Source organism: Saimiri boliviensis, chromosome 13 (genome assembly GCF_048565385.1).
Source record: "Saimiri boliviensis isolate mSaiBol1 chromosome 13, mSaiBol1.pri, whole genome shotgun sequence".
In the NCBI taxonomy this organism is placed as follows: domain Eukaryota; kingdom Metazoa; phylum Chordata; class Mammalia; order Primates; family Cebidae; genus Saimiri; species Saimiri boliviensis.
In genome coordinates, this window is record NC_133461.1 from 95,206,486 (window position 1) to 95,234,479 (window position 27,994).

Consider the following 27,994-nt stretch of genomic DNA (forward strand, 5'->3'; position numbering starts at 1 on the left):
CTGGCGTGAAAACAGTGTCAGACTCCATTCCCTCTCTTCCTCTTCAAGGGAAAGCTGCCCACTTCTAGCTGCCCTTCCCTTCCCTTAAAGAGCGACTTGCCCAGCGCCAGATCGCGGATCCAGCCCTCTCCCGCCAGTGGCTCAGCCGGTCCATCGGTCCGTCCGCGCCTTGCAGCTCCTCCAGAGTGACGCGCCCTGAGATGGAGAGCAAAGCCCTGCTCCTGCTGGCCCTGGCCGTGTGCCTCCAGAGTCTGACCGCTTCCCGCGGAGGGGTGGCCGCCGCCGACCGTAAGTTTTGCGCGCAATTTCCCCTCCACCTGCAGTCCCAACGGTGGCAGCTGTCTCCCGAACTGAGGATGGGACTGAGGAAGTTGGAAGGGGCTGCGGCTGCGCCCGGGGACTCTCCCAGCCTGGACACTCGCCCCGAAAGGGTCCGTGGAGTGGGATCCAGGAGGGGCAGGGAGGGAATCTCCCCGCGATCGCTAAGCGGCGGCCCCCTGTTCCCGCTTTTTCTCTCCCGGGTTCCCGCGCTGCCCCTTCCACTCTGGCTGAGACCGCGTGCCGGGCGCTAGGGCTCCGCTGGGGAGGTTCGGGGTGTGGGGGGCGAGACTGCGGAGGAGGGGAGTAAGGGTCCGTCTGGCGGTGACCTGCTGTCACTTCCCTGCCGGAGGGTCCCTGAAATGAAAGGCGCGCGGGCCAAGGTGACCTCGGCTTGGCTGGGGCGGCGGCTTAGCCCTCGCCCCGGGACGCGCGAGCAGACAATGTCCCATTCTGGGGAAGCCAGGGCGCGGGGAAGCATTCCGGGCATCTCAGCAGCTCGAGACACGCTCGCCCTCGGCGGGACCTCTGGCTCCGCTGTGGGAGTGGCAGTGGGTGTAGGGGTGGAGAAGGGACTCATGGCGCGGAGTCCTGGGGACGCGGCGTCCAGTCCGCTATCGGGCGCCCGGGACTCTCTCCAGCTCCCAGGCTCGCACGCCCCTCTTTTCTTAGTGCCCCAGCGAGGGGCTGACCCTCCCGAAAACGTGGCGCAGCGATCAGAAATCTGTGGCCGCCGACTCGGGGGCTGCCTGGTCTGCACTTGGCCACCCTTCCTGTCCTGGGGCTGAGACCAACTCCGGGCTCTCGGCGGCGCGGCTGGTAGCACGTGAGGTCACCGCCACCAGGGCGCTGTCCTCTCACAGGGGTCCAGGCGTTCGAGGCCAGACAGGAATGTCTCAGACCTGCCCGCAATGGAGGCAGCCTGTTTAATGTGAACCTTGATTCAGTTAACTTGTAACAGCAACACAGACAGCAGCTGAAGCCATTCATAACAAGGGCCAGTATTTGCTTTTTTCTTCATGCTGGAATTAGGGCGGTGTCGCTTGGATGTGCTTTCAGGGGCATGTCCCCAGTGGTTCACGTTTGATTGCCGCTGAACTTTTGTTTTATTTTGGCATTAAATGTCGTGAAACCACATTTTTGTTAGGTTAAAAAAATGTTGGCCAGGAGCAGCAGCTCACCCATGTAGTCCGAGCACTTTGGGAGGCCGAGGCCCGAGGATAGTTTGAGGCCAGCAGTTTCAGAGCAGCCTTGGAAACATAGGGAGACACCGTCTCTACAAAAATTACAAAAATTAGCCGGGCATGGTGGCATGTGCCTGTGGTCCCAGCTAGCCAGCAGGCTGAGGAGAGACGATCACTTGAGCCTGGGAGTTCCAGGAGACTGCAGTGAGCTGCGATGGCCCCACTGCACTCCTTCCTGGGTGACAGGGAGACCCTGTCTAAAACAAACAAACAAAAATTTGATTCCATCAAAGCAAAATTGGTTAAGACAAAAAAGTCTCTTTTCTATTGGACCAGTTTGAAAACACTGTACAGTCGATGAGAAAGTCTTCAACATCTTATGTGGGGGTATGTTCCCCTTCATACTGCTTAGCACTGACAAGATGGTAGGAGCGAACTCCAGATTCTTATTTCAGAAAGCACACCATAGAATAATGTTATTTTCATTGCAAAACAAGCACAGAAATATGTCGGCACATTCAAGTTTTTGCTAGACTCCCTTGGAGGTTCAAGAACCTAAATTCTTGGGAGTCAGTGTCACCTCTCTGGGTTTAGCTTCCTCAATTCCGAAATGATGAGTTTGGATGAGGCCAATGTTCTCTGAGGCCACTGTAACTCTTGATTCTTTGATTTAAGTGGACACTTATGTGAGTAATTAGTTTGATTGAGTTTTAGCCAACACATGTTTTCCTGGCTGTAAATGCATTAAGGAAAGATTATTTCAAAGTAGACTTGAAACAACTGCCTCTCATCCCTTCTACTTTTCACTCTACTCATCCTATATATCATGCCTTTCCCATCACTGCGAATTTCTGCCTCTTTCTCCTCCAGATGCATTCATCTAGGAAGGCAAGAATTTCAGGGTGAGAAAGATGTCACCGTGGTAACAGCGATGCTGGCCCTGGTAACAGAGGGCAGCACCTCTTCTGGGCTCTTGAGTTCACTTATTCATTCTGGATTCTTTCTGAGAAGAATGTGAGGATAAGAGGCACTGCCCTCAGGTACTTTGTCCTGTTGTCCTGGGAGGCACCACCCTCTCTCCCTGGCCCCAATTAGGAAAGTGTGAGCTAAGGGAAAGGAGCGTATGGTCAGTGCTTAGCAGCTGCAGTTCTATTTGCCTAGCCTTTATGAATTTCCAGGCTATCTTTTGAGTTGAACTTGATGGCAAAGGAGAGCAAAATAGCAGATGTCACTGGAGGAGAGCTCAGCGAGGGAGTGATTGATTAATAGCTGTTTTGAAAGGTGGGAGTCAGGTACGGGGAAGAGTTGCAATGGAAAATTTTCACTTTCTTTCAGCAACTTATTTTTAACTCAGCTCTCTATTCTTGCTTTATTGTGGAGGAAAAACCGGGTCAGAAAGGCAGTTTACTGCCTTTCTTATGCCAGATTGTTCAAGAAACTGCCTTGCAACTTACAACATTTTGCGGCTAGTTTCTTCTGTGACCACCACAAAGGCTGCATTGACTTAAATATGAAGATTTTCTAGCCATCAAAATGATGCTTCGTAATGATTTTGGATCACAGAGTGTAAGGAAGATATTCAAGACATGAGTATCATTATTTTTTCAGGTCTGGATGAAGAGACAATCTGGATTTGCTCATAATGTAAATTCCAACTTTTATAGCAATATAAACGGCAAAAACACTTATCAGCATAAAGCTTTGGGAGCATTTATCCATTTAATGAATTTGTCACCACAGTGAACTAAATGCCTTTTATTAACAGAGACTTTCTAACCTGGGAGTAAAGTCTTTGTCACAGTGCTTTTGTCACATTCTGCCTTTGCAAAAGTTGAAGGCTCCGTTAGTTTCTGAAGGAGTAATAGGATAGGGTTCCAACTTACTCAGAGGCTAAGAGTTTGAAATTTACTCTTAACAATATCTGTTTATTAGACTGCATAACTGCACTTTGCTATCCTGTGGCCATTTTGAGATTGTGTGCATTGATGCCGTTTGGGTACTCAACAAATGTTACTTCGTATAAATATCTACTATAAAGGAATGGATTATCTTACTTAGGTGATACAAATTCTGCTGGAAGCGAGCCTATTAAACTGTGTCAATTCACTCTTTTTGCTCGTCCCAGTCTGTGCTCTCAGAATGATCAAATGCTATCTAAGTAATTTGGTGATTTTGATTTTTTGAATGAATAAAAGAAAACGTCTCCCATCATCATTTGACAGAACAGAATAAAGGTGACCCAGGTGGCATGGCCACCCTTTGTCTAATCCAGCCACAGTATTCACAGTACTCAATTCCTTTTTCTGTGTATGCTCATCCATGTTTCCATAAATGTTGAAGTCTCTTTCTCTGCACTCAAGTAGGGGTAATGCCATTCTGGCTTGGATTAATAAGAGTATAGTGCAGAAGTTTAGAGAAGCTTTTAAGTAGCATGAAAAGTTAGATGCTTTTGGAAGGTTGGGGTTGACTGTAGGTCAATGGATCTGCATTTGGAGATCATCAATAGCCCTTCATTTGAGATATAGCTATCATGACATCGACGATGTACTTTTGAAAAAAATTGGTGGCAGAATTAATTATGGTGAAAAATAGTGTGAGTGTTAGCACTTACATTTTAACTAAAAAGAATAGCATCCCAGTCTTTATCTAGGCTTCCCTCCAATAAAACAGTTGTTAGCAAAGTAATCATGGACTTTCATTGTATGAGTACAAGGCAACTGGAAGTTTCCAGTTGCTTCTTCAGCAACAAGAAGAAAGTAGTCTCAGATTAACCATGTAAACATTTTATATTTCACTTTAAAAATCTTGACTTAAATATGCCTACATGATGATACTCAACCAAATTATTCCATTAACCAGTCCACAAGATCCCATGGAATAATGATGGCTTACACTTGTTCACACTTGATGGTATACTTCAACTGGGCAATTTCAACACACATCTGTGAACCTATTTTTTAACCTGTCTCTTCAGTAGTGTGGAAGGTTAGCCCTAATATTGAAGAAAATTCAGTGTAAAATTCAGGTGATACATACAGGATTATTTTTTACTATTCCAATAATAAAACAATTTTTATAAAAAGTAAACCTGCTGGTTTGATAAAGCATTGTTTAAATTGGAATATCTGAACAGACGAATGAATTCAGTGTGATCATGATATTGATGTTTTTCTTCATCAAATCGACCAGATCAGTAATTCAGTTTGTTCTTTGGTATCCTACAGACACTGCCTGAGTCAGTAACTATGACCATCAGTCTCAAAGAGCAAATGAATTACTGAGGAAGCTCTGTAGGAATGAGAGAAAAGGGGAGACCGAGAGAGAGAAAGGGGTGAGGAAATAAAGTGACAGTCAAAATTCCAAAGATAACTGCATTATCATTGAGCTCTTGTGCCTCATGTCATTGCATAAATGTTAATCTTACTCGTGTGATAACTTTGATCTGCCTTTACAGCACCATCTGTTGCTTTCCTGGGATGCTCAGTGCTTCCCTCTTTCTAGCAACAAGAATTCACACTCTTCCCCTCTGTACATTTATCTTTCTCTATGTGCTTTAACTTCAACCTAATTTTCTCTCTGTGAGTTATTATGTATGTTAGAATAAATTGTCTTTGTTTACACACTCAGATTTATAGTTGTTTGGGAATTTAGGAATAAAGATCACACGGTCAGGAAAGGCATAATTTATAACCTGCTTATCACCCAAAACTTTCTCTGAAATGCTTAATATGAACGTTTCTGATGGGCCTGATTGGCAAGCGATATGGAGATATTAAGTTAAATTCAGGATGGAAGTCCTTCCCTCCCTTCCCTTCCTGCCTTTCTTTTCTTCCTTCCCTCCCTCCCTCTCTCCCCACCTCCTGTACTCCTTCTCTTCCTCAGTTCTAAGGTGGCCTTAATTTCTAAGGGACACAGTAAAAAACAGTCTAGATGGATGAGTGCAGTCACTAATATTATTTCCATGTGTGGAAAACAATAGTTTCCTTAGTAACAGTTGCATCAAATCAGTTCATCTGCCACCCAATGACAATCACAGTGTGCACTGAGACAACTAAATATACTGACTGCCCTACAGCCAGGGTCCACCTTCCCACCCATCTCTACATGGTCTAAGTCAGTTGCCAGAGAGCTGACTGAAGTTTGGGAAGCACATTAACCTTAGGACACCGAGACATCCTCGGTGGGTTGCAGACACAGGTAGTGTGAAAATGATCAGAACATCCAAGAAAAGGAAAATTTGACTAAGTGCCAGTAAGATTTATGATTTCATATCTGACATAGAATTGAAACCATCCCATAGTTCATAGAGTGGCACTATTTTCCGGTCAAATTAAAATCATTTCCTTTAAAAGTGAAATCATAGTCTCCAAATACAAATGTCCTAGAAAATGTGTAAATTTCATATTTTTCTTTACATGCTCTGGACCCAACAGAGGGAAATTGGAGCTGTCAGTGAGCCATACATGCAATCTGCTATAGGATCTACTGATTGAATAGACTTTTTTTCATGGAACTATACAAAGGCAGTCTTAGTCATTTCAAAGAAAATTTGTGGTCATTTCAAAACCACCAGCAATTCCAGGGACACCAAATTGCATAATTGTAGGGGAAGTAGACTAAAAGTGAATGGCAGCCTCTGGGTTATCCTGGGCAGTAGTCTTAAAATATCAATTTGGCAAATAGGTGGTAAGCTAGATTTGTCTGCCAGGTTGTTCAGATCATCTCTGCTTTAAAAAGATCGATAATCAGATATGTTAAAATAAGACTAGAGAGGAGGTATGAGCTATTTAAGGTGGAAAGATGTGGGAGAGGGTAAAATTAACTTAGTTTTAAATTTTCTGAAGCACTTTTGAACAGGAAAAGAAGTTCCTGGACACTAAAAGCAGAATTATATTAAGAGTACTCAATACTCTTTTCTGTTATTAGAGAAATAGTAAAGGTACCAGAGCGCCTTCTGGTTGGGAAGGAAGAAGATGACCAACATCTTCAAATAAAGATGAGAAATTGAGCATATTCTTGGTGAATGGATGAATTCATGTGCAGTTTTACTATATGAAAATAAAAAGAGCTTTGAAGATCAGTAGTTTAGCACAGATTCTTATTTGAATAAATGATCTTATTTACCCATTGTAACAAAACTTCTTTACTCATAATTAGAATCATTAAGAAATTACTCCTACATTTTAGATGATGGAGGTGTGTGTGCACGTGTGTGTATGTGTGTGTAATCAACTCACTGCATATTTCTTAAACCATAATACTGTTTAAGAAAGTGTGGAAAATAATTACTCAAAAGGAAAATGTTGGCCAGTCCTCAGATAATTAGATAAGGCTGATTCGAATGCCTGTACTTTCGCTGTTGTTACTATGACACTCTTATTTTTATTCTTGGCTTGACTTCTGCAGTTATTTTGAATTTATAGATTTTCACATTTTGAGTTGAAAAAAAGAGCCCATTTAGATTCAGAAATGAGAAATAGTCCTAGCAGCCTCATTAATCTCCTGAAAGTTTTGAATGACAAAACCTAAAATCTACAAGTTATTACCTTCTTACAGTAAATAGGTAGGTTTTATTTTTTTTACTTTTTTACTTGAAAAGGAATTAAATGACTTCCCTTAATATAACTTCCTTTATTGTGCTCTGCTTTGTGAAGTCTGATTTTATTTGCAATATAATTTACTTCAGCTATTCACTGTACCCCATGAAGATTTAGTAGCATTTATCAACATTGTCCATAGTTTCAAAAACTAGCTTGTCTTTCTCTTCTTATCTAGTTTGGAATTAACTATGAAGAACCAAAGTGAACCCTTTCTACAACAAGCTTTGCTGTGGTTTTCAAGTTTTGCCTTTGTGTGGAAGACTGCAATGACATAGTGGGCAAAGAAATATTTGGGAAGAGAATTAACCATGGCTCATACCTAGCATGAATATTTCTGAACAACGTACTAAATGATTTCTTAGAACATTCTGAAGTATATCTTGCCATGGGGTGGGAACAATTTCATACAAAAACTTCCGCATGCATTCAATTTTCTTTAAAAAATGTTTTTAAAATTATTTTATTAATAATAGAAGCCAGTCCTGATGGCTTACAACTGTAATCCCAGCACTTTAGGAGGCTGAGGTGGGCAAATCACTTAAGGCCAGGAGTTCGAAACCAGCCTGGCCAACATGGTGAAACCTCATCTCTACTAAAAATAAAAAAATTAGCTGGGCCCAGTGGCTCACACCTATAATCTCAGCACTTTAGGAGGCCAAGTCAGGTGGATCACTTTAGGCCAGGAGATAGAGACCACCCTGGGCAACATGGCAAAACTTCATCTCTACAAGAAATGCAAATTAGCCTGGTGGGGTAGCACACGCCTGTGGTCTCAGCTGCTCAGGAAGCTGAGGTGGGAGGATCACTTGAGGGTGAGGCTGCAGTGAGCCAAGATCACATCACTGCACTCCTTTGGTCTGAGCCAGAGAATGAGACTCTGTTTCAAAACAACAACTACAACAACAAAAATCCACAAATAGTGGAACTACAGGACACAAGATCCATGCGTGAGTTGATGTTCTCTAGGAAAGCAAGTTTGAAAGTAGAACTCAGAGACCTGGTTCTGGTCCTCACTCTCCCACTAATAGCAGGATGACCTTAGCCAAGTCACTTAAATTCACATCTTGAGAGAAGATTGAATTAACTAAGGAATCTCCAAATAGCAGTTCACATACTTGAAATCATGAACGTACACACACCCACCCTGACTGAGGAGAGCTACAGGAGAGGCTGGAAGACTTGTGACAATCTTGGCTCAGAGTTAAGGCTGTCTCTCTGTCAATTTCGATCAATGCTGGAGGATCTGTTGTTCTCTTGAAATCCACATTTGTTTTTGAAAAAACTTCAGAAACATAAATAGCATCAGTGGTGGTTTCCTGTGAACCTAAAACATATCATTCCAACAAATAAAACCAAGCAACTCTCCAGTTAGCCTCATATCTAATTTTTCTTTACAGACAGAAGAGATTTTATAGACATTGAAAGTAAATTTGCCCTAAGGACCCCCGAAGACACAGCTGAGGACACTTGCCACCTCATTCCTGGAGTAGCAGAGTCTGTGGCTACCTGCCACTTCAATCACAGCAGCAAAACCTTCATGGTGATCCACGGCTGGACGGTAAGGGAGGCTCTTTGGAGAAGACTGGATTGGGGTTGACCAGGTGTCCTGAGGGGCCTGCCCTAGTTGTTGGGGACCCAGTGATGGGTCCACATCCCATATCTCTCATGGCTCTCCTTTACATTTGAATACGGTTCTGGCTCAGGTGGGATCTGAAGCCACAGGTTCATGACAACTCCCCCTACGCAGTGCCAGCCTTCATTGTAACACTGTACCTGGTTGGTGCCCTTGAGCCAGAGCTTCCTTGGAGGTGGGAAAATGATGCTCTGCCCAGTCACAGAGCAGAAGATAGGTGACCGCTGTGGGGAACCGGTGGAATCCTGGCATGATCCTGCATCATCCAGCACATTGCCAGGAGAACCTTTCTAAAGAAGACAGTCTAGAAGAATGAGTAGAGGGCTGGAGTGGAGTGAGGAAGTATGGGGTCTGTGCTGGCTTCACCATTCTCCAGCTCTTTGCTGTGGGTCAAGTCACTTGTCATCTCTGGGCCTCCATTTACTGATCCATAAAGCAGAGGCTGGACTAGATATACCTAAGGACACTCTACTTCCAGAATTTTCCAGGTGTAAACTTTAGGGAGCTTTTCTAGAAATTAAACAAAAAGAGCTAGGCAGGGAACTGACATGCCAGAGGATTAGAAAAAGTGAAAGTGTGATTAAATTTACTTTTAAAAAATATTGATAAAAGTCCCCTCTCTAAATAAGTCACATAGTCACTTTACATTATGTAGTCCTTGCTTAGTTTGTTTTAAAATTTTTCAATCCTGAGTGAGTAGACTGTGTCATTTATTTAAAAGGATTTATGTAAAACGGATTGCTAAAGATATATTATCTATCCATTATGTCAGGGCTTGTGAATATTATAATACTAATTTCTAGTGAGAAGAACTAGCTAAAAATAACATTCATCTAGTCCAATTTTCTTTTCTATATAATTTAAATGCCTTTGTTACTGACTGAAGAGGAAAACTGCTACAATTTTTATAGAAGTGAAGACTGCTACTAACAGAATTCACACCGATGTTTAATAAAATATACCCACTTACTAGTGTTAACATAGTAAATACAATATTTTATGATAAAAGCTCAAATTCCTAAACATAAATCCTTTTATATTTTCATAAGTGTAAGTAGGAAAAAAATTTTGTTGTTGTTGTTGAGGTAGAGTCTCACTTTGTTGCCCCGGTTGGAGTGTAGTAGCCCATCTCAGCTCACTGCAACCTCCACATTCCGGGTTCATGCGATTCTTCTGCCTCAGCCTCCCGAGTAGCTGGGACTACAGATGCCTGCCACCACACCTTGCTAATTTTGTATTTTTAGTAGAAGTGGAGTTTCTGACCCCTCTTTTTGTTCTTCCATCTCTGCCTGTTCCTTCCACAACCCAGGCACACGGAAGCCCACCTTCCTCCCCTTAGGAGAGAAGATGGTCAACACCCCTGGTGTCTCTCACTCACACACTGATTTATGGGGTCGGAGCTGGGCTGTTCCTGTTGTAAATAGAGCTCCAATCACCAGGCCGGCCCCCACACACCCTCACTCACTCCACCCTGTTGGCCAGGCTGGTCTTGAACTCCTGACCTCAAATGATCCACCCACCTTGGCCTCCCAAAGTCTTGGGATTATAGGCATGAGCCACTGTGTCTGGCACAGAAAAAGGAATCTGTGGAGGCACTGGCCCTTTGGTTACATACTGAACTTAGCTTTGAATACTTTTTTAAAAAATTGAGCTTAATAAACACATTTATACAACAGAAATAAATTGAATATCTCAGGCATCTCAATCTTATCCCTGAGAGACTTGGGAAGTTGTGGAAAAACATGTGTTTTTTTTTATGCTAAGATGACATGACCAACCCAATATCAACAGATGGTGCCACTTCCTATCATTGGTCCTACAGCCCCACTAAGCCCATCTGTATCTTTCATATCCTGCTTCCTGACATTTTGAGTGCCTGAGCCCAGAGACTGGTGTCTGGCTGTGGGATTGAGTTGGGTCTGTGCAAGAACTAAGCCAGCCACATTGATCTTGGCTTATCTCAGTGAACTCACTGGCAAGGTCAGGTGGCCCACCTGGTACAGGTGGCAGGGAAGGCTTCAGTTCAACTATGTGTCTGAAAACCAAAGATTTAAAACATAGTAATTATTGAACCTCAGAAGAAAAGCTCAGACTGAAAGGACTTAGAAAATAAGATCCTTTCTGAGTTGAAGAAGGTGAGTACTTAGATTTTTCACTCACTTTGTTTGGGGTTATTTCCATCAGTATTTTATGTTATCCAGAAATAAAGGATTCAATTAGTTGGTATGCAGTTAATAAATGTGTCAGCCACTGTCGGAGCAAGGTGGATGGCCAGCCCTTTTAGATTGCTTAATTTAGAAACACTGAGCTGGGCATGGTGGCTCACGCCTATAATCCCAGCACTTTGGGAGGCCAAGGCAGGCAGATCACTGGAGGTCAGGAGTTGAAGATCAGCTTGGCCAACATGGTAAAACCCCATCTCTACTAAAAAAAAAAAAAAAAAGAAAGAAAGAAAGAAAGAAAATTAGCCAGGTGTGGTGGTATGTACATAGCAGTCCCAGCTACTCAGGAGGTGGAGGCATGATAATCACTTGAACCAAGGAGGTGGAGGTTTCAGTGAGCTGAGATTGTGCCACTGCACTCTACACCCTGGGTGAGACAGTGAGACTCTGATTAAAAAAAAAAGAAGAAAAGAAAAGAAAGAAATGCTGGTAATACAGAAAAACTTATAATGGGGCCTAAAGTAAACCAAGATTTCCTTTCTTTTTCTGAAAAGACTGCCTGGGGACTCAACGGCACAGACTAAGGGAAGTAAGGAGGCTCTTTAGTGGTGTCATGAGAGAACTGAAAGAATGCTTAGCATGCAGCATGCATGTGATGTATTCCAACCTGTTGCTTAGACACAGCTATCCTGGAGCTTTGCCACTTGCTAGGATGTCACTGGCTTTAAGTACAGGGTTCCCATTGTGAAGTCGGAGACCCTGGCTAAAACAGGGAGCCATGAGCATTATATTCTGAAGAAATGACATCTTTTATCTTAATCCTGAAAGTCAACTACAAAGGATGCCCAACGCCCCAACCTTGAGAAGGCGAGTGAGATTCGTAGGGAGAAGGTGAGTGGGATAGGACCGATTCCTCAGGGTTCTGTTCCCAGGCAGAAGCTCCTGCTAGTTTCCTCAAAGACCCATTTTGAATTCAAACCGATCTTTCCTTCTAATAGTATAAATGATCAAAAGTTTACTGAATTTCTACAATATACTTTTAAAATGGAAAGCATGGTGAACTCCAGTCTGCTGTTCCTCAACTCAACACATCCCTTCCTGCTGTACTTAGATCTGCTTTGGAAGGGACAGGCCTGTCTCTGAACACTTTTCCGGTATTTGATTTTTCTATCTGTGCCAGTGGACTTCCAAGTTTGTTTTTTCCATCTCATGCAGGTGTATTAGGCTGATGTATCTATGACAAGTGGTAGGTGGGTATTTTAAGAAAACCTGTGTCATCGTCTTCAGGTAACAGGAATGTATGAGAGTTGGGTGCCAAAACTTGTGGCCGCCCTATACAAGAGAGAACCAGACTCCAACGTCATTGTGGTGGACTGGCTGTCACGGGCTCAGCAACATTACCCAGTGTCCGCAGGCTACACCAAACTGGTGGGACAAGATGTGGCCAGGTTTATCAACTGGATGGAGGTAAGACTGGGAGAAGAAGACTTATGTGTCCAAAACAGTGTTGTTGACTGGAGCCAGACAAATGGCTGTTCTTTCTTCTTTTTCTCTGAGATATAAATATTTTCTAGGGGCAATTCAGAACTTCAGAATGAGCATGGGTATTATTTTAGAGCCAAAAGCACCATTTTGATAAGAACAGACTATAAGGCCAATAAATAGTCCTGCCCTGCTCTATTGTTTGATATTTTCATAGTGAATAGATCTGCTGAGATCAAGAACTAAGTGGGCCCAACAGACAAAAGCTTCTGATTTCAGGACAGAGGAAAGATGGTATGTCCCACCAAATCCTTCCCCACCAGTTGGCTGGCCTGTGGACATTTTATCCTCTCTTTGATATACCAGTATCTTTCATGAAAATATTATTAGTATTTATTCTTTAGTGTGGAATAAGGATGAATATTTTTGTTGAGCATTAGAAAGTGATGTAATTGAGCCAGGAAGATGTTGGTACATAGGATAGCAGGGAATTGAGGTCTAGAGTTCTGACTTAGCTGCAAGAGATCTACTTTTTCAGACCATCCCCTAAAAAGTACCTCTAAAAAGTATGCTGGGGTTGGAAAGAAGTGAATACTCTGACAGAGGCAAATTATTTTAACCAGGTAGTTGGAGGTAAAAATAAGCTGTATTTATTAGACTGACCATCAAAGGACAAAAGTTCTTTTCTTGGTTCTTTTGCTGACCAGGCAAATGAACACAGGCAAACAAGATCACCTTTCTGGGGCTCAGGCTTCTCACCAGTTAAATGAGGAGCTGGACCATGTGTCTCTGATCCCTTCTACTGTAATGTTTCCTGAGCCTATCACTGCTTGGCTAACCTTCAATGACAAAGTGATACAGGTATTTAGAGTAGGGAATAATGGGAAAATATATACCCATATACTACATATACAAACATATACACATACACATATGTGTACACATGCATACATATGTATATATGTTTGTACACAGAGTATATGGTTATATATGCAAATACATATACAAATATGTATAGATATATTATGTAATAAATAATACTATTTCAGATGCTTGGAAAAACTTTGTAATTTAAATCTGTTATTAAAGAAAGAAAATCTATACTGGATTTGTTGATGCAAAAGTGAAAAAAAAGGAAAAACAGAGAAAATTGCAACACTAGGGAATATCTTCTCTCTTACCTGTAACACAAAATTAAAATAAGTAGAATTAGTTTTCAGTATTTCCTATGTTTTGAAAACAATATTTATATTCATTTTGTTTCTTTAAGTTTTGATTTTTGGCAGAACTATAAGAACCTTCGTTTTCTTTTTCTCTTCCAAAGGAGGAATTTAACTACCCTCTGGACAATGTCCATCTCTTGGGATACAGCCTTGGAGCTCATGCTGCTGGCATTGCAGGAAGTCTGACCAATAAGAAAGTCAACAGAATTACTGGTAATTAAGCAATTTCATTGGTCTTATTATAAGAGTGGAGAAGACTGTCATTCTGAGAGAGAATCAGAACAAATTTTCTTAAATCCCCACAGATGTGTAATGGTCTTCCAGTAGGTATGCCCAGCACTTGATTATCTCATTGTAGGGCTCTTTATTACTGATAAGAAAACATATAGATGCTCTGACAGGCTTACCGTCAACTGGCAACAGCACGGAAATAAAGCAGAATTACACACAATGCCTGCAGATTTCTCTGGGAAGCATTTTTCCCCACTCTCAGCTCTGTGTTTTAGTAGTATAATGCACATCTTTACTAGCATACAAGAAAAAGGACCAATTTCGAAGGCCACTTGGAAAGAATCTATCCAAAGGTGTGGCATCCACACAGAGACAAAGAACCCACTTCTGTTTATACATCTTCTCAACAGAGTCAGAAATAATTCACAAAAGGAAATCCAGCCATCCTGAGTGAAAATCACTGTATAAGGCTAGTTTAAGAGACTCAAACTCATTTTAGAAGGAGCCAAGCCTCCTTTTAGGATTCTCTAGTAAAGATTCAGTGACTACAGAATAGGAGCTAATAGAATCTAAATAGCTACCAGTGCATTCAAATGATGAGCGGTGACATGCTAATGTCATTTGAATGGAGATTTAAAGATCCATGGGCTTGTTTTTTCCCTTTTAAGGCCTCGATCCAGCTGGACCTAACTTTGAGTATGCAGAAGCCCCGAGTCGCCTTTCTCCTGATGATGCGGATTTTGTAGACGTCTTACATACATTCACTAGAGGGTCCCCTGGCCGAAGCATTGGAATCCAGAAACCAGTTGGGCACGTTGACATTTACCCAAATGGAGGTACTTTTCAGCCAGGATGTAACATTGGAGAAGCTATTCGTGTGATTGCAGAGAGAGGCCTTGGAGGTAAATATGATTTAGAAGAGAATTAAACTGAGTCCTTTCCTTAATCCTTATTGACCCAATGTCCTCCTCAGTAGCTTCAAAGTATGTAGTTTTCATATGCACATTTGGACAAATTACATTTCTGAAGAATTCTGCATGACTACCTTAGAGCCAGGCAAATAGCCATTTATCTTTTATGTATTATATTGTAGACTACATTGAGAAGTGCACTTATAGTAGCAAGAGAAAAAGGAGAGATTTAGACAGCAAAACTCCACTGACCTCAATAACGGCATCATAAAATGCTATCTGGCCACATGTTGTCATACCTTGAATGTAGTTGCAAATCCAATGGAAGGATTTTAAAAGGTATTGAAATGGGAAGAGATGTTAATTAGTATAAATCTTCCAAAATTTTCAGAAGAAAACATAATTTAATATTAGCTTAGCATTTACTTTAATAATCATGTTAGCTTGTGTTAAATTTATGATTTTTTTTTTTAGATAGAGTCTTGTTCTATTGTTCAAGCTGGAGCACCGTGGCACAATCACAGTTCAGTGTGGCCTTGAACTTCTAGGCTCAAGCGATCATCCTGCCATAGCCTTCCAAGTATTTGGAACTAAGGCACACACTACCATGACTGGCTAATGTTTTTATTTTTTGTAGAAAAACGGGTCTTGCTATGTTGCCCTGGCTGGTCTCAAACTCCTGGCCTCGACTGATGCTCCTGTCTCAGCTTCCCAAAGTTCTGGGATTATAGATGTGAGCCACTATGCCCAGTTTATGATTTATTTTTAAGCCCTTTGCATACCTTATGGACATTGGGACCTCCCTAGGGTATTCTTGTTATTTTTGTGCACATGTTATGTATAAATCTTAGAGCATAATGTTACTATTTTCAATTGTCTTAAAAACTTGTAAGAAATTCATTCTTACGGCATTGCTGATTATTTCTATGGTTCATCTGATGTAAAAGAGGGTTAGTAGGGGCAGAATCCTCAATTATACATAATATTAATGATAGAATAAAATTCATTTAACAATTATGCCCTTAAGATGCGGTTTCTAGAAATACGGATTGTCCTTGACTTAAAATTTTTCCAATTTTATGATTGGGCTGTAACCTCATTGTAAGTTGAGAAGCATGTGTATGTATATATGATGGTTCAACTTAAAACTTTTTGACATTATGATGGGTTTTGGGGTATTAATTGCACTTTGACTTACAGTATTTTTGGCTTATGATGAATTTATTGTAAGGTAAGGGGCATGCATATGTTTCTAGAAGCACCTAGAAGTGTTAGACACTTTCAGTATAAGAGAAGGATGAGATAAATGAGGGAATCAGCCTCTACATTGGAGGCTTATTATGGCTTCATAAATATACTCATAAATGTAAGAAGCACAAAAGTCAAAAATTCCCTGTGAACTTGCACTGTCTTGGAGGTGGGGAAGGCAGCTACCACCAAGAATATTTGCTGAAATAGGGCCTACAATCATAAACGCACAGGACTATATCCTTGAGTCATTTTATCCTAACACCACATCTAACCTGTTGTAGACACACCAAGTGAAACATTCACTGTAGATTTCTGCAGAGATACAATCTTTGTGTCTCCTTTCACTCAGATGTGGACCAGCTAGTGAAGTGCTCCCATGAGCGTTCCATTCATCTCTTCATTGACTCCCTGCTGAATGAAGAAAATCCAAGTAAGGCCTACCGGTGCAGTTCCAAGGAAGCCTTTGAGAAAGGGCTCTGCCTGAGTTGTAGAAAGAACCGCTGCAACAATCTGGGCTATGAGATCAACAAAGTCAGAGCCAAAAGAAGCAGCAAAATGTACCTGAAGACTCGTTCTCAGATGCCCTACAAAGGTAGGCTGGAGACTGCTGGAGATAAGGAAAGCAAGGAGTCCTATTTTTATCATGCTCACCATATCACATGTACTGATTCTGTCCACTGGAACAGAGATACTGACTGATCTGAGCCCGCACTGGTGTTTCTGTTGATGAGGGGTTGCACTGATCCATTTGACTGCGGCTCCTAATTCCCACTGCCAGCAGGCCCCAGTGCTCAGCCTGGGATTCAAAGCCTTGCTCGCCTCCCTCCCCTGTAACTGTGGCCATGAGCGTGGCTAGACTACCAGCACGGGGCTCAGAGCTCATTTGGAACCATCCACCTGGGGTCAACAAACTACAGCCCTTGAGGCAAACCCAGCCTACTTCCTGCTTTTTTAATAGTATTTTTAATTTTTAAGCTCAAGGATATGTATACAGGTTTGCTAAACAGGTAAACTTGTGTCATGGGAGTTTGTTGTCCAGATTATTTCATCACCCAGATATTAAGCCTACTACCCATTAGTTATTTTTCCCAAAGCTCTACCTCCTCCCACCCTCTGGGAGGCCCAGTGTCTGTTGTTACCCTCTACGTGCCCATGCAAAGTTTTATTAGGACACGGCCACACACATTCGTGACCATATTGTCAAAGGCTGCTTTCCTGCCACCGTAACAGAGTTGATAGCCCACAGAGCCTAAAATATTTGCTCCTTGGCCCTTTACAGAAAGTTCATGACTTACATGAAGGCAAGAACCATCTGTCTGTTTATTTATTTATTTATTTATTTATTTATTTATTTTGAGCTGAAGTCTGGCTCTGTCTCCCAGGCTGGAGTAGAGGGGCATGATCCTGGCTCACTACAGCCTCCACCTCCTAGGTTCAAGCAATTCTCCTGCCTCAGCCTCCTGAGTAGCTAGGACTACAGGCACATACCACCACGCCTGGCTAATTTTTTGTATTTCTGTAGACAAGGGGTTTCACCATGCTGGCCAGGCTCATCTCGAGCCACTGACCTCATGTGATCTGCCCTCCTTGGCCTCATCTGTCTTCTTCAATGCAACTATTCCTAGAAGGCAAGAATATCTCAGGCCTTTTAAGATATTGACATTTTGTCAAGAGTTTGTTTCACACTTGAATGGCAAGTTTGGCCTCCTGCTTAGAGCCAAACCTAAAGAAATGGCAGAAAAATGGGAGAGAACAGCCTTAGTAGCTGTGGAGTTTTGTTGTTTTTCTGTTTGTTTTTTGCTTAGTATCTGGCTACTGTTTAATTATAAAAAGAGATGTCTCTAAACAAAATAGAAATTGTCATCAGAAGTTCACAACAACAACTTTTATGGAAATTTTTTTTCACCTGAACAAGAGTCTAAAGCAGCATAAAAGTACAGTTTGCTATATTCTAAACCATCAGTCTTAAGAGATCTGTGTCTCAGCTTAAGAGAAAGTACATTTAATAGTAACACAAATAAGAAAAAAATCTGACCTAGGATAGTGGGATATAGAAGAAAAAAATATTCCAAGAACTCTTTTTCTTTCTTCAGTCTTACTCTGTTGCCCAGACTAGAGTGCAGTGGCTCGATCTTGGCTCACTGCAACCTTTGCCTCCTGGGTTCAAGCAATTCTCTTGCCTTAGCCTCCTAAGTAGCTGGGATTATAGGCACCCGCCACCATGCCCAGCTAATTTTTTTTTTTTTTTAGTGGAAACACGGTTTTACCATGTTGACCAGGCTAGTCTCAAACCCCTGACCTTAGGTAATTCACCTGCCACTGCCTCCCAAAGTGCTGGGATTACAGGCATGAGCCACCATGCCTTGCCTCCAAGAACTCTTTCCCCCCATCATCGTGGTGGTATTTTAGCCCTGCTTCCATTCTTTTTCATCTCTCTCCAGGCCCATTTGCTCAGGGTTTTTGGTAGAGACCAGAGGAGGAGCAGGGAGGAAATACAGAAGTTCAAGTACCTACTTCCAGAGGCCACCCCTAGTATAGAATACTTTAGGAGCTGGCTTTACAAGGCAGTCCTTGTGGCCTCACAGATGGCTCAATGAAATAAGTTTAAAAAAATTTTTTTTTTTATTTCCATAGGTTATTGGGGAACAGGTGGTATTTGGTTACATGAGTAAGTTCTTTAGTGGTGATTTGTGAGATTTTGGTATGCCCATCATGGAATGAAAAAAAAAATCAGTGAAATAAGTTCTATGCTGCACCTGCTAGATCCCTATTCTGCACTAGATGGTGGGGGAATTAAAAGGGTGGGCATCATCCTCTGACTGGAAGCCTGCTTATAGTCAGGGTGGGAGGAAATACTCATGAAACAAACACAGTGACATATAGTAACACAGAAGCAAATGCTGAATATGCTTGGTCCAGATGCTAAGGGACAAGATGGGCATGGATGATGGAGTTCATGGAAAAAGCGTTATGGGTGTTTTGGCCTTCTGATTTGATCTCCCAAGCACCTCATCATGGATTGCTACTTCCCAGTGCTACTTGGCAATTCAGACACATTTGGGTTTTTTGCTTTTTTTGTTTTTGTTTGTTTGTTTGTTTGTGTGTTTTTGAGACAGGGTCTTACTCTGTTGCCCAGGTTGGAGAGCAGTGGCTTGATCCTGGCTCACTGCAAACTCCACCTCCTGGGTTCAAGCGATTCTCCTGCCTCAGCCTCCCATGTAGCTGGGATTATAAGCACTCGCCACCATCCCCGGCTAATTTTTGCATTTTTAGTAGAGATGGGGTTTCGCCATGCTGGTCAGGCTGGTCTTGAACTCCTTATAATCTGCCCACCTTGGCTTCTCAAAGTGCTGGGATTACAGGTGTGAGCCACCGTACCTGGTCAACATTTGGATTTTTCCTATATAGCCACAATTTTCTGAAAAGGAATAGAATTCAAGGTCTATATTTTCTAGACATGAACATTGTACACAAGGAAGTCTTTCCAAGCCATACCAGTGGTTCCGTGTGTGTGCACTTCTTGTTTGGGCACTAGTGAGATACCTTCTGTGGCTCTGAATTGTCTGATTATTTGGGGATGTGATATTTTCACAAAGACTGATCAGCATGTGTTCCAATTTCCTCCTTGACAGTCTTCCATTACCAAGTAAAGATTCATTTTTCTGGGACTAAGAGTGAAACCCAGACCAACCAGGCCTTCGAGATTTCTCTGTATGGCACCGTGGCTGAGAGTGAGAACATCCCATTCACCCTGTGAGTAGCATAGGGGGCGGTAATCATGGCACTGCTCCCTCCCTTGCCATAACCCTTGGTCTGAGCAGCAAGCAGAAGCAGAGAGGGATGCCTAGAAAACAAGTCTCTAGTTTAATACATCGGAATTTCACAATTTAGGTCTTTGCTCTATTTTATAATGAGGAAAAATGCTTTAAATTGGCCATTTTATTTTCACTTGCTAGTTATGTTTTTTCTTTTTATTTATCATCTGATATCTGCTTATTTCTTTTATAAAGTTGCTGTTAAACAATACAATTAAATTACCTTAAAAGGTTTGATGTTAAAGAAAATGTACAATAGTAACAGAAAACTGCTCTCTCTCTCTCTCTCTCTCTATATATATATGTATATACATGTATATATATATGTATATACATATATATATATATATATATATATATATATATATATATAATATAAGTAATAAGAAGTCCATGACAAAGTGTTAGCCCTTACTATTTTTTTGAGATGGAGTCTTGCTCTGTTGCTCAGGCTGAAGTGCAGTGGCACGAGCTTGGCTCACTGCAACCTCCACCTCCCAAGTTCAAGCAATTTTTCTGCCTCAGCCTCATGAGTAGCTGGGACTACAGGTGGTCGCCACCATGTCTGGCTAGTAGAGAACAAGTATTTTTATCTTGTTGGCCAGGCTGGTCTCAAACTCCCGATCTCAGGTGATCTGCCTGCCTCGGCCTCCCAAAGTGTTGGGATTACAGGCGTAAGTCACCGTGCCAGGCCTACCCCTTACTATTAATCAGATAAATATAAAATTAAGGCAAATTAATATTCTTTTACAATTCTAGATGAATAAATCTTTAAAAATAGCCAGTGCAGATAAGGTGGTGAACCTACTATGCATCGTTTATGGCTAGAACCCTCTAGGTGAGGAAGGGAGTGTGTTAGTCACTTTCCATAGCTACAAAATGTTATTACGTAGAAGAAAGTGTTTTTTCTAATATTTACCCTAAAGAAATTATCAACAAAAAAATTCTTCAAACATCTGTTACAGTGGTACATATACTAGCATAAATTAGAAACTCGGTATCCAACACTGAGTCAATGGTTAAATTAATTGTGGTTTATCAAGTCTATAACATCGATCTAGCCTTTAAAAATGTAATTCTAGAAAACCAGGAAAACATGGTAAAAAATGGAAGGTAAAATATAAAGAAAATAAAGACTAGAGAATCTTATGTTTGCTGTTATTGTATGTAAATAAAAATATGTCCAGGTATCAATACAAATTGAATAGGAATACGTGAAAATGAAAATTATCTTTCTGAATAACTAAAGGATTTTCTTTTAGAATTGTATTAAATGGTTCATGTCATTAGGATAAATGCTGGAATAGACCAAAGGGATGTGGATTATCATTTAAAATACACTAAATGCCACTGACCTCCATTTTATTATGTTGGGCATTTTTCAGATTTTAAAAATATCCCCTAATCAAGAAAGCTATTAATATAATGGGAGTAGAAAAAAGTCGGGGAGGGAGCTGATTTCTATAACTAACCAAATTTATTGCTCTTTTGTTTAGACCTGAAGTTTCCACAAATAAGACATACTCCTTCCTGATTTACACAGAGGTAGATATTGGAGAACTACTCATGTTGAAGCTCAAATGGAACAGTGATTCATACTTCAGCTGGTCAGACTGGTGGAGCAGTCCTGGCTTTGCCATTGAGAAGATCAGAGTCAAAGCAGGAGAAACTCAGAAAAAGTAATTAGATATATTTTTCTCCACTGACTTTAGACCCCCACCTGATGTCATTACCTAGGGGTTGTATTTCAGGGGCCTTCATGGTTCAGGGAGAGCTTTAGAAAACCTTGTGTATATTACTATATGACCTAGAATTTTCTTTAGGAATATTCTTTTATTTTCTTTTTCTTTTTCTTTTTTTTTTTTTTTTTTTGGAAAATGACAGTATTTTTGTATTTCACATAAGGAAAACATAGCCCTGAATCCCTGAATCGCTCACAGTTACTCAGTGAGAGCTGGGAGTAGAAGTCAGGAATCTCAGCTTCTCATTTAGCACTGTTTCTTGCAAGCACAAAATAGTTGAAGAACTAACTTCAGAGATGTTACTTGGATTATCAAAGATTCAAACCAACTTCTTCAAGAAGGATAATATTCTAAGATAATCTCAACCTGTCTCCCCAGCCCCACCCACGTGTATCCAGAAAATCAATTACATAAAGAACCCTATAGAATTTGAATTTTTTTTTTTTTTTTAATTTTGAGACAGAGTTTCACTCTTGTTACCCAGGCTGGAGTGCAATGGCACGATCTGGGCTCACCACAACCTCTGCCTCCTGGGTTCAAGCAATTCTCCTACCTCAGCCTCCCGAGTAGCTGGGACTATAGGCTGCGCCACCATGCCCAGCTAATTTTTGTATTTTTAGTAGAGATGGGGGTTTCACCATGTTGACCAGGATGGTCTCGATCTCTTGACCTAGTGATCCACCCGCCTCGGCCTCCCAAAGTGCTGGGATTATAGGCGTGAGCCACCATGCCCGGCCAGGATTTAAAACTTTTATACTAAATGTGCTGGGATTTTGCAAACTATAGTGTGCTGTTATTGTTAATAAAACTCTTTAGTTAGGATTGGCAAATTATTTCTCTTTAGTCATTTGCTTGTATCACACACACAGAAAAAGATCCTGGGGATGGAAATGTTATACAGAACCTTTTTTATCACTAGCAAGTTCTAGTTGAAGGCAGGTGCCCTAATTCCTTAATGCAGATGCTAAGAGATGGCAGAGTTGATCTTTTATCATCTTTCAGTGAAAGCCCAGTGATATAAGGCTGCTCTAGGCTGTCTGCATGCCTGTCTATCTAAATTAACTAGCTTGTTTGCTGAACACTGGGTTAGGCTCTCAAATTACCCTCTGATTTTGATGTGGCCTGAGTGTGACAGTTATTGGGAATATCAAAACAATTACCCAGTATGATCATGTAGTATTGAAACAGTCCTGACAGAACTGTACATTTTTGAACACTAATTTTGATTGTTCTACATAGCATATTCACATCCATTTTCTTCCACAGGGTGATCTTCTGTTCTAGGGAGAAAGTTTCTCATTTGCAGAAAGGAAAGTCACCTGCGGTATTTGTGAAATGCCATGACAAGTCTCTGAATAAGAAGTCAGGCTGGTGAGCATTCTGGGCTAAAGCTCTCTGGGTATCCTGAGCTTGCGCTTCAAGGGAGACAGCTTCATGTATTCCTCTTCACCCCATCACCAAGAGGTTGCCCTGACTCATGCGATCAAAACCTTCAATCAGTCTTTCTTAGTCCTTCTGCATACATGTCAGATGGCTCTGTTGCTTTTTGCAATACTTTCTCTGTTTTCTTCCTCCCGCTGTTTCTCCCAGCCCTGACCTTCATCCCAGGCACACAATTTAGGTTTTGTTTTACTCCTTGACCTACCCCTGCATCTTCATTTCTGCTTTTTTCTCTATTGTGTCTCTGCTGTCTTTGCAGATGCCATCTGCAGTATTGCAACACAAGTTTATTAGTTACAGTTCTGGCTGTGGGTGCAGCTTTTCTTTTTTTTTTTTTTTTTTTTTTTTTTTTTTTTGAGACGGAGTTTCACTCTTGTTACCCAGGCTGGAGTGCAATGGCGCGATCTCGGCTCACCGCAACCTCCGCCTCCTGGGTTCAGGCAATTCTCCTGCCTCAGCCTCCTGAGTAGCTGGGATTACAGGCATGCGCCACCATGCCCAGCTAATTTTTTGTATTTTTAGTAGAGACAGGGTTTCACCATGTTGACCAGTATGGTCTCGATCTCTTGACCTCGTGATCCACCCCCTCAGCCTCCCAAAGTGCTGGGATTACAGGCGTGAGCCACCGCGCCTGGCTGACGGGTGCAGCTTTTCATAGGACGTATTCAGGAAAGTAAAAGTTCTCACTGCATCACCTGCAGCCACATAGTTCTTGCTTCTCCAAGTGCCAGCACACTCCAGGACAGACAGCCAACAGGGCTGGCCCAAGCACCCATCTCAAAACCCTTGAAGCTGCCAAGTGAATGGAATGAGAGTTATAGGAGACTGTTCTTTTTTCTCTGTCCAAACAACTCTCTGCCTCTTTCCTACCTGACCTTTAAGGGTAATCCATGTGGCAGCTGTTAACTGAATCTTTCCAGAGCGTCAGTACTAAGCCGAGACTAAGCATGTGACCTTCACCACTCCTGTTCTGAATTCCTGGAATATGCCATTTTCATCCCTCCACACATCCCCTGCCAGATAGCAAGTGCTAATATGTTACAGGAATAAAGGGGAGAAATATTAGATCATGTCATACAAGCCAGTGGCACAAGAAATGATGGGAAAGGCTGGACACAATGTCATCTGGAAATAGGAAAAGCAATTGCTTTTGCTTTGTTCTCTTTTCCTGGTTTGCATTTAGAGACAAAGATATAAAATAAGAATTATCTAATTAGAAAAAGCATATTAAAGACCTCATATAGAACATCTTTAATATCTTCCATTTCTACTTTATAATAGGATTTATACATATTTACTATTGATTAGGAAAAATGAGCAAAAAGAAAATGAAATCGCTGTGACTGTATCACTCAGAGACAACCCCAATTAACGTTTTGATTTCTATCATTTCTGACATTATATATACATAATTTTTATGTGTTTTTCATCTTTCACAAAAATGGAATTAAGGTGTTTAAACTCTGAATGACTAGATGAGACCATCTGGATCAAACGTATTAATGTAAGAGCATTCAAGATAAACTCAAAATGGAGAATAGTTAGTAATATTGAGCGAGGGGAAATAATGCAATACTCATCTAACTGGAGACTTTTCTAAGAGGTTGTTTGTTTTTCTTCATCACAAATCTGAGGCAATATCATACTTTCTTCAATTCTTAGAAAGAGACTTTTAGATGAATTTTTGTTGTTGTTTTTCTTGAGAAGGAGTTTCACTTGTGTTGCCCAGGCTGGGGTGTAGTGGCGTGATCTCGGCTCACTGTAACCTCTGCCTCTTGAGTTCAAGTGCTTCTCCTGCCTTAGCCTCCCAAGTAGCTGCGATTACAGGTGTCCACCATCACACTTGGCTAATTTTATATTTTTAGTAGAGATGAAGTTTCACCATGTCGTTCAGGCTCTTCCTGAACTCCTGACCTCAGGTGATCCACCCACCTCGGACTCCCAAAGTTCTGTGATTATAGGCATGAGCCACTGTGCCCGACCCTAGATGAAGTTTTATACATGCATTTGTGTTATAAATAAATAGCATGCATATTCTCCCAGAGCATCTACAACTTTAAATCTATATGTGAATGTAAAAATAAAATTGCATTAAATTAGGAAATTAGCTGCTTGTAAAGGACATCCAATTGTATTATTTATGTAAGTCACAAGACTTTATCTGGGAAAGCCTAATGATGCATTCCTTGTTTGACTGTAGGATTACTGAAAGAACAGTTATTTAGGCAGAGAATGTTCAGATACATTTATTTATATTTATTTATTTTTGAGACAGTCTTGCTCTGCTACCCAGGCTAGAATGCAGTGGCATGATTTCGGTTCACTGCAACTCTGCCTCCCAGGTTCAAGCAATTCTTGTGCCTCAGCCTCCCAAGTAGTGGGGATTATAGGCGCCTGCCATCACTCCTGGCTATTTTTTGTGTTTTTAATAGGGACAGAGTTTCACCATATTGGTCCGGCTAGTCATTGAACTCCTGCCCTCAGGTGATCTGCCTGCCTCAGCTTCCAAAGAGTTGGGATTACAGGCAAGAGCCACAGCACTCAGCCAGATGCATTTTTTTTTAAATGCACCTGAACTTTATCTAGTAGGTAATTACAAATTAGACTAATAATCTTCTATAGTTTCTTTCTTCTGTGATTAAAATCAATCAATCAAATCAAAGATCCTCTTTCTCACGCCTTCTGCTAACTCCTCAGAAACCTCATATCACAAGAAAAGAAATGGAACAGGCTTTTAGAGGATTTTAGAATAAGAAATCCTCTAAATTTAGAAGTGATTTGGCCCAGTCCTCCAAAAACGATTCAACTTATTGGGTCGTGGCTAAATAGTCGTTCCAATGTATTTCACTCCTATCAACTTGCCATTATCTGATCCATTATACACATCTCGCCTGGGTTTATTCTCACAACCTTTGTCTGAAATTCCAGCAGAAGGCTTTTTTCACCCTAAAACCGGTGGGGGAGGGGCAGGGATTGTAAAACACTCGGCAGATAATAAATTGCCCTTTTCCTGTTTTTTTCTCAGAAACTGGGCGGATCTACAGGCGGAAGAACAGCACATGAATTCTATGAAGAATGAAGTGAAGGAAGTGACTTTTACAAAATATACCCAGTGTTTGGGTGTTTCAAAAGTGGATTTTGTTGAATATTAATCCCAGCTCTATCTTTGTTAGTTATTTTAGGAGACAGTCTCAAGCACACTAAAAAGTGGCTAATTCAATTTGTGGGGTATAGTGGCCAAATAGCACATCCTCCGATGTTAAAAGACAGCAGATCATGAAAAGCACTGTTTTGTCCTTTGAGAAAGAAGTAATTGTTTGGGTGCATAGTAAAATAAGTCTCTTTCATGTGGCATTTTGGGCCATAGCCTATAATTGGTTAGAACCTCCTATTTTAATTGGATTCTGAATCTTTCAGACTGAGGCCTTCTCAAAGTTTACTCCAAATCTCCAAAAATGCAGAAAATGCTTTTCCACAGCATGAATCAGACTCATCTACCTAGCAGCATGCATGATTTTTTGGAATGATTCCCTCTTGCTATTGGGATGTGGTCCAGAAGTCAACCAGGAACATGTGACTTGGAGAGGGATAGAGAAAGGGGCTGACAAACCCACAACCTTTAGACAGTTCCTACTGTTGGCTTGCAACATGACAAAGTTACAAATTCAGGGAGATATAAAATCTACATCAATTAATTCTTAATAGGCTTTATCATTTATTGCTTAATCCCTCTCTCCCCCTTCTTTTTTCTTTGTCTCACGACAAAGAAAATTTTAATAATGTTCTCTGGGGAGATATTGGAAACAAGCCTGTAGTCCTCGGCTGACACATAATCTGAATGGTGCAGAAAAAAAAAAAAGATACCATAATTATCAGATTCTCAAAATGATTTTCATCAATTTGAAATCATTCACTATCTGATAGTGACTGTTCAGTTTTAGGCTTACCTCAGTCATGCTTGTGTTGTACTTCCAGTGTGTCTCTCTTGTACCCGGCTTTGACATGAAAAGATGTGTTCGAGTTCAAATTTTGCACTGTGTAAGCTTCTACAGATTTTAGACAAAAGGATGGTTTTTACTAAGTAAAGGGTGGAGAAGTTCCTGGGGTGGATTCCTAAGCAGTGCTTGTAAATCATTGCGTGCAAGGAGCCACATGGAGCACCATAAGGGTTGCTATTTGTTGTTTTTAACAACTAATCAAGAGTGAGTGAACAATTATTTATAAACTAGATCTCATATTTTCAGAATGCTCTTCTATGTATAAATATGAAATGATAAACAAGTCAAATATCTCAGAGGCTATAGCTGGGAACCCGACTGTGAAAGTGTGTGATATCTGAACACAGACTTAGAAAGCTCTGCATGTGTGCTCATTCTTCAGCATAATTCAGAAGGGAAAACAGTAGATCAAAGGATGTATATTGAAACGTGTTGGAGTAGAAATCGTTCCTGATGTGCCAGAACTTTGACCCTTTCTCTGAGAGAGATGATCGTGCCTATAAAATATAGGACCAATGTTGTGATTGACATCATCAGGCTTGGAATGAATTCTCTCTAAAAATAAAATGATGTATGATTTGTTGTTGGCATCCCCTTTATTACTAATTCATTAAATTTCTGGATTTGGGTTGTAACCCAGGGTGCATTTACTTAAAAGATTCACTAATCAGCACATAGCACTGGGAACTCTGGCTCTGAAAAACTTCGCTATATATATCAAGGATGCTTTGGCTTTACATTTTATTTATTAGCTGTAAATACATGTGTAGATGTGTAAACAGAGCCTGTACATATTGGAAAGGTCATTGTGGCTATCTGCATTTATAAATGTGTGGTGCTAACTTTGTACGTGTCTTTATCAGTGACGGTCTCACAGAGCCAACTTATTCTTATGAAATAATACAATGAAATGGGCTTTAACAAAACAAGAAAGAAACTTAACTGTGTGAAGAAATGGAATCAGCTTTTAATAAAATTGACATCATTTTATTACAATACTAAGT

At 41.0% G+C, this 27,994-nt stretch overlaps 1 protein-coding gene across 1 annotated transcript; it reads left to right on the forward strand.

The window, feature by feature from the left end:
• Nucleotides 1-27,988, forward strand: LPL (lipoprotein lipase). Its single transcript, XM_003935583.4, has 10 exons — nucleotides 1-288; nucleotides 8,500-8,660; nucleotides 12,185-12,364; nucleotides 13,704-13,815; nucleotides 14,502-14,735; nucleotides 16,345-16,587; nucleotides 19,628-19,748; nucleotides 21,307-21,489; nucleotides 22,819-22,923; nucleotides 26,018-27,988. Coding segments are annotated over exons 1-10 (1,428 nt in total). The 5' UTR covers nucleotides 1-200; the 3' UTR covers nucleotides 26,019-27,988.
• The last annotated feature ends 6 nt before the right edge of the window (nucleotides 27,989-27,994 follow it).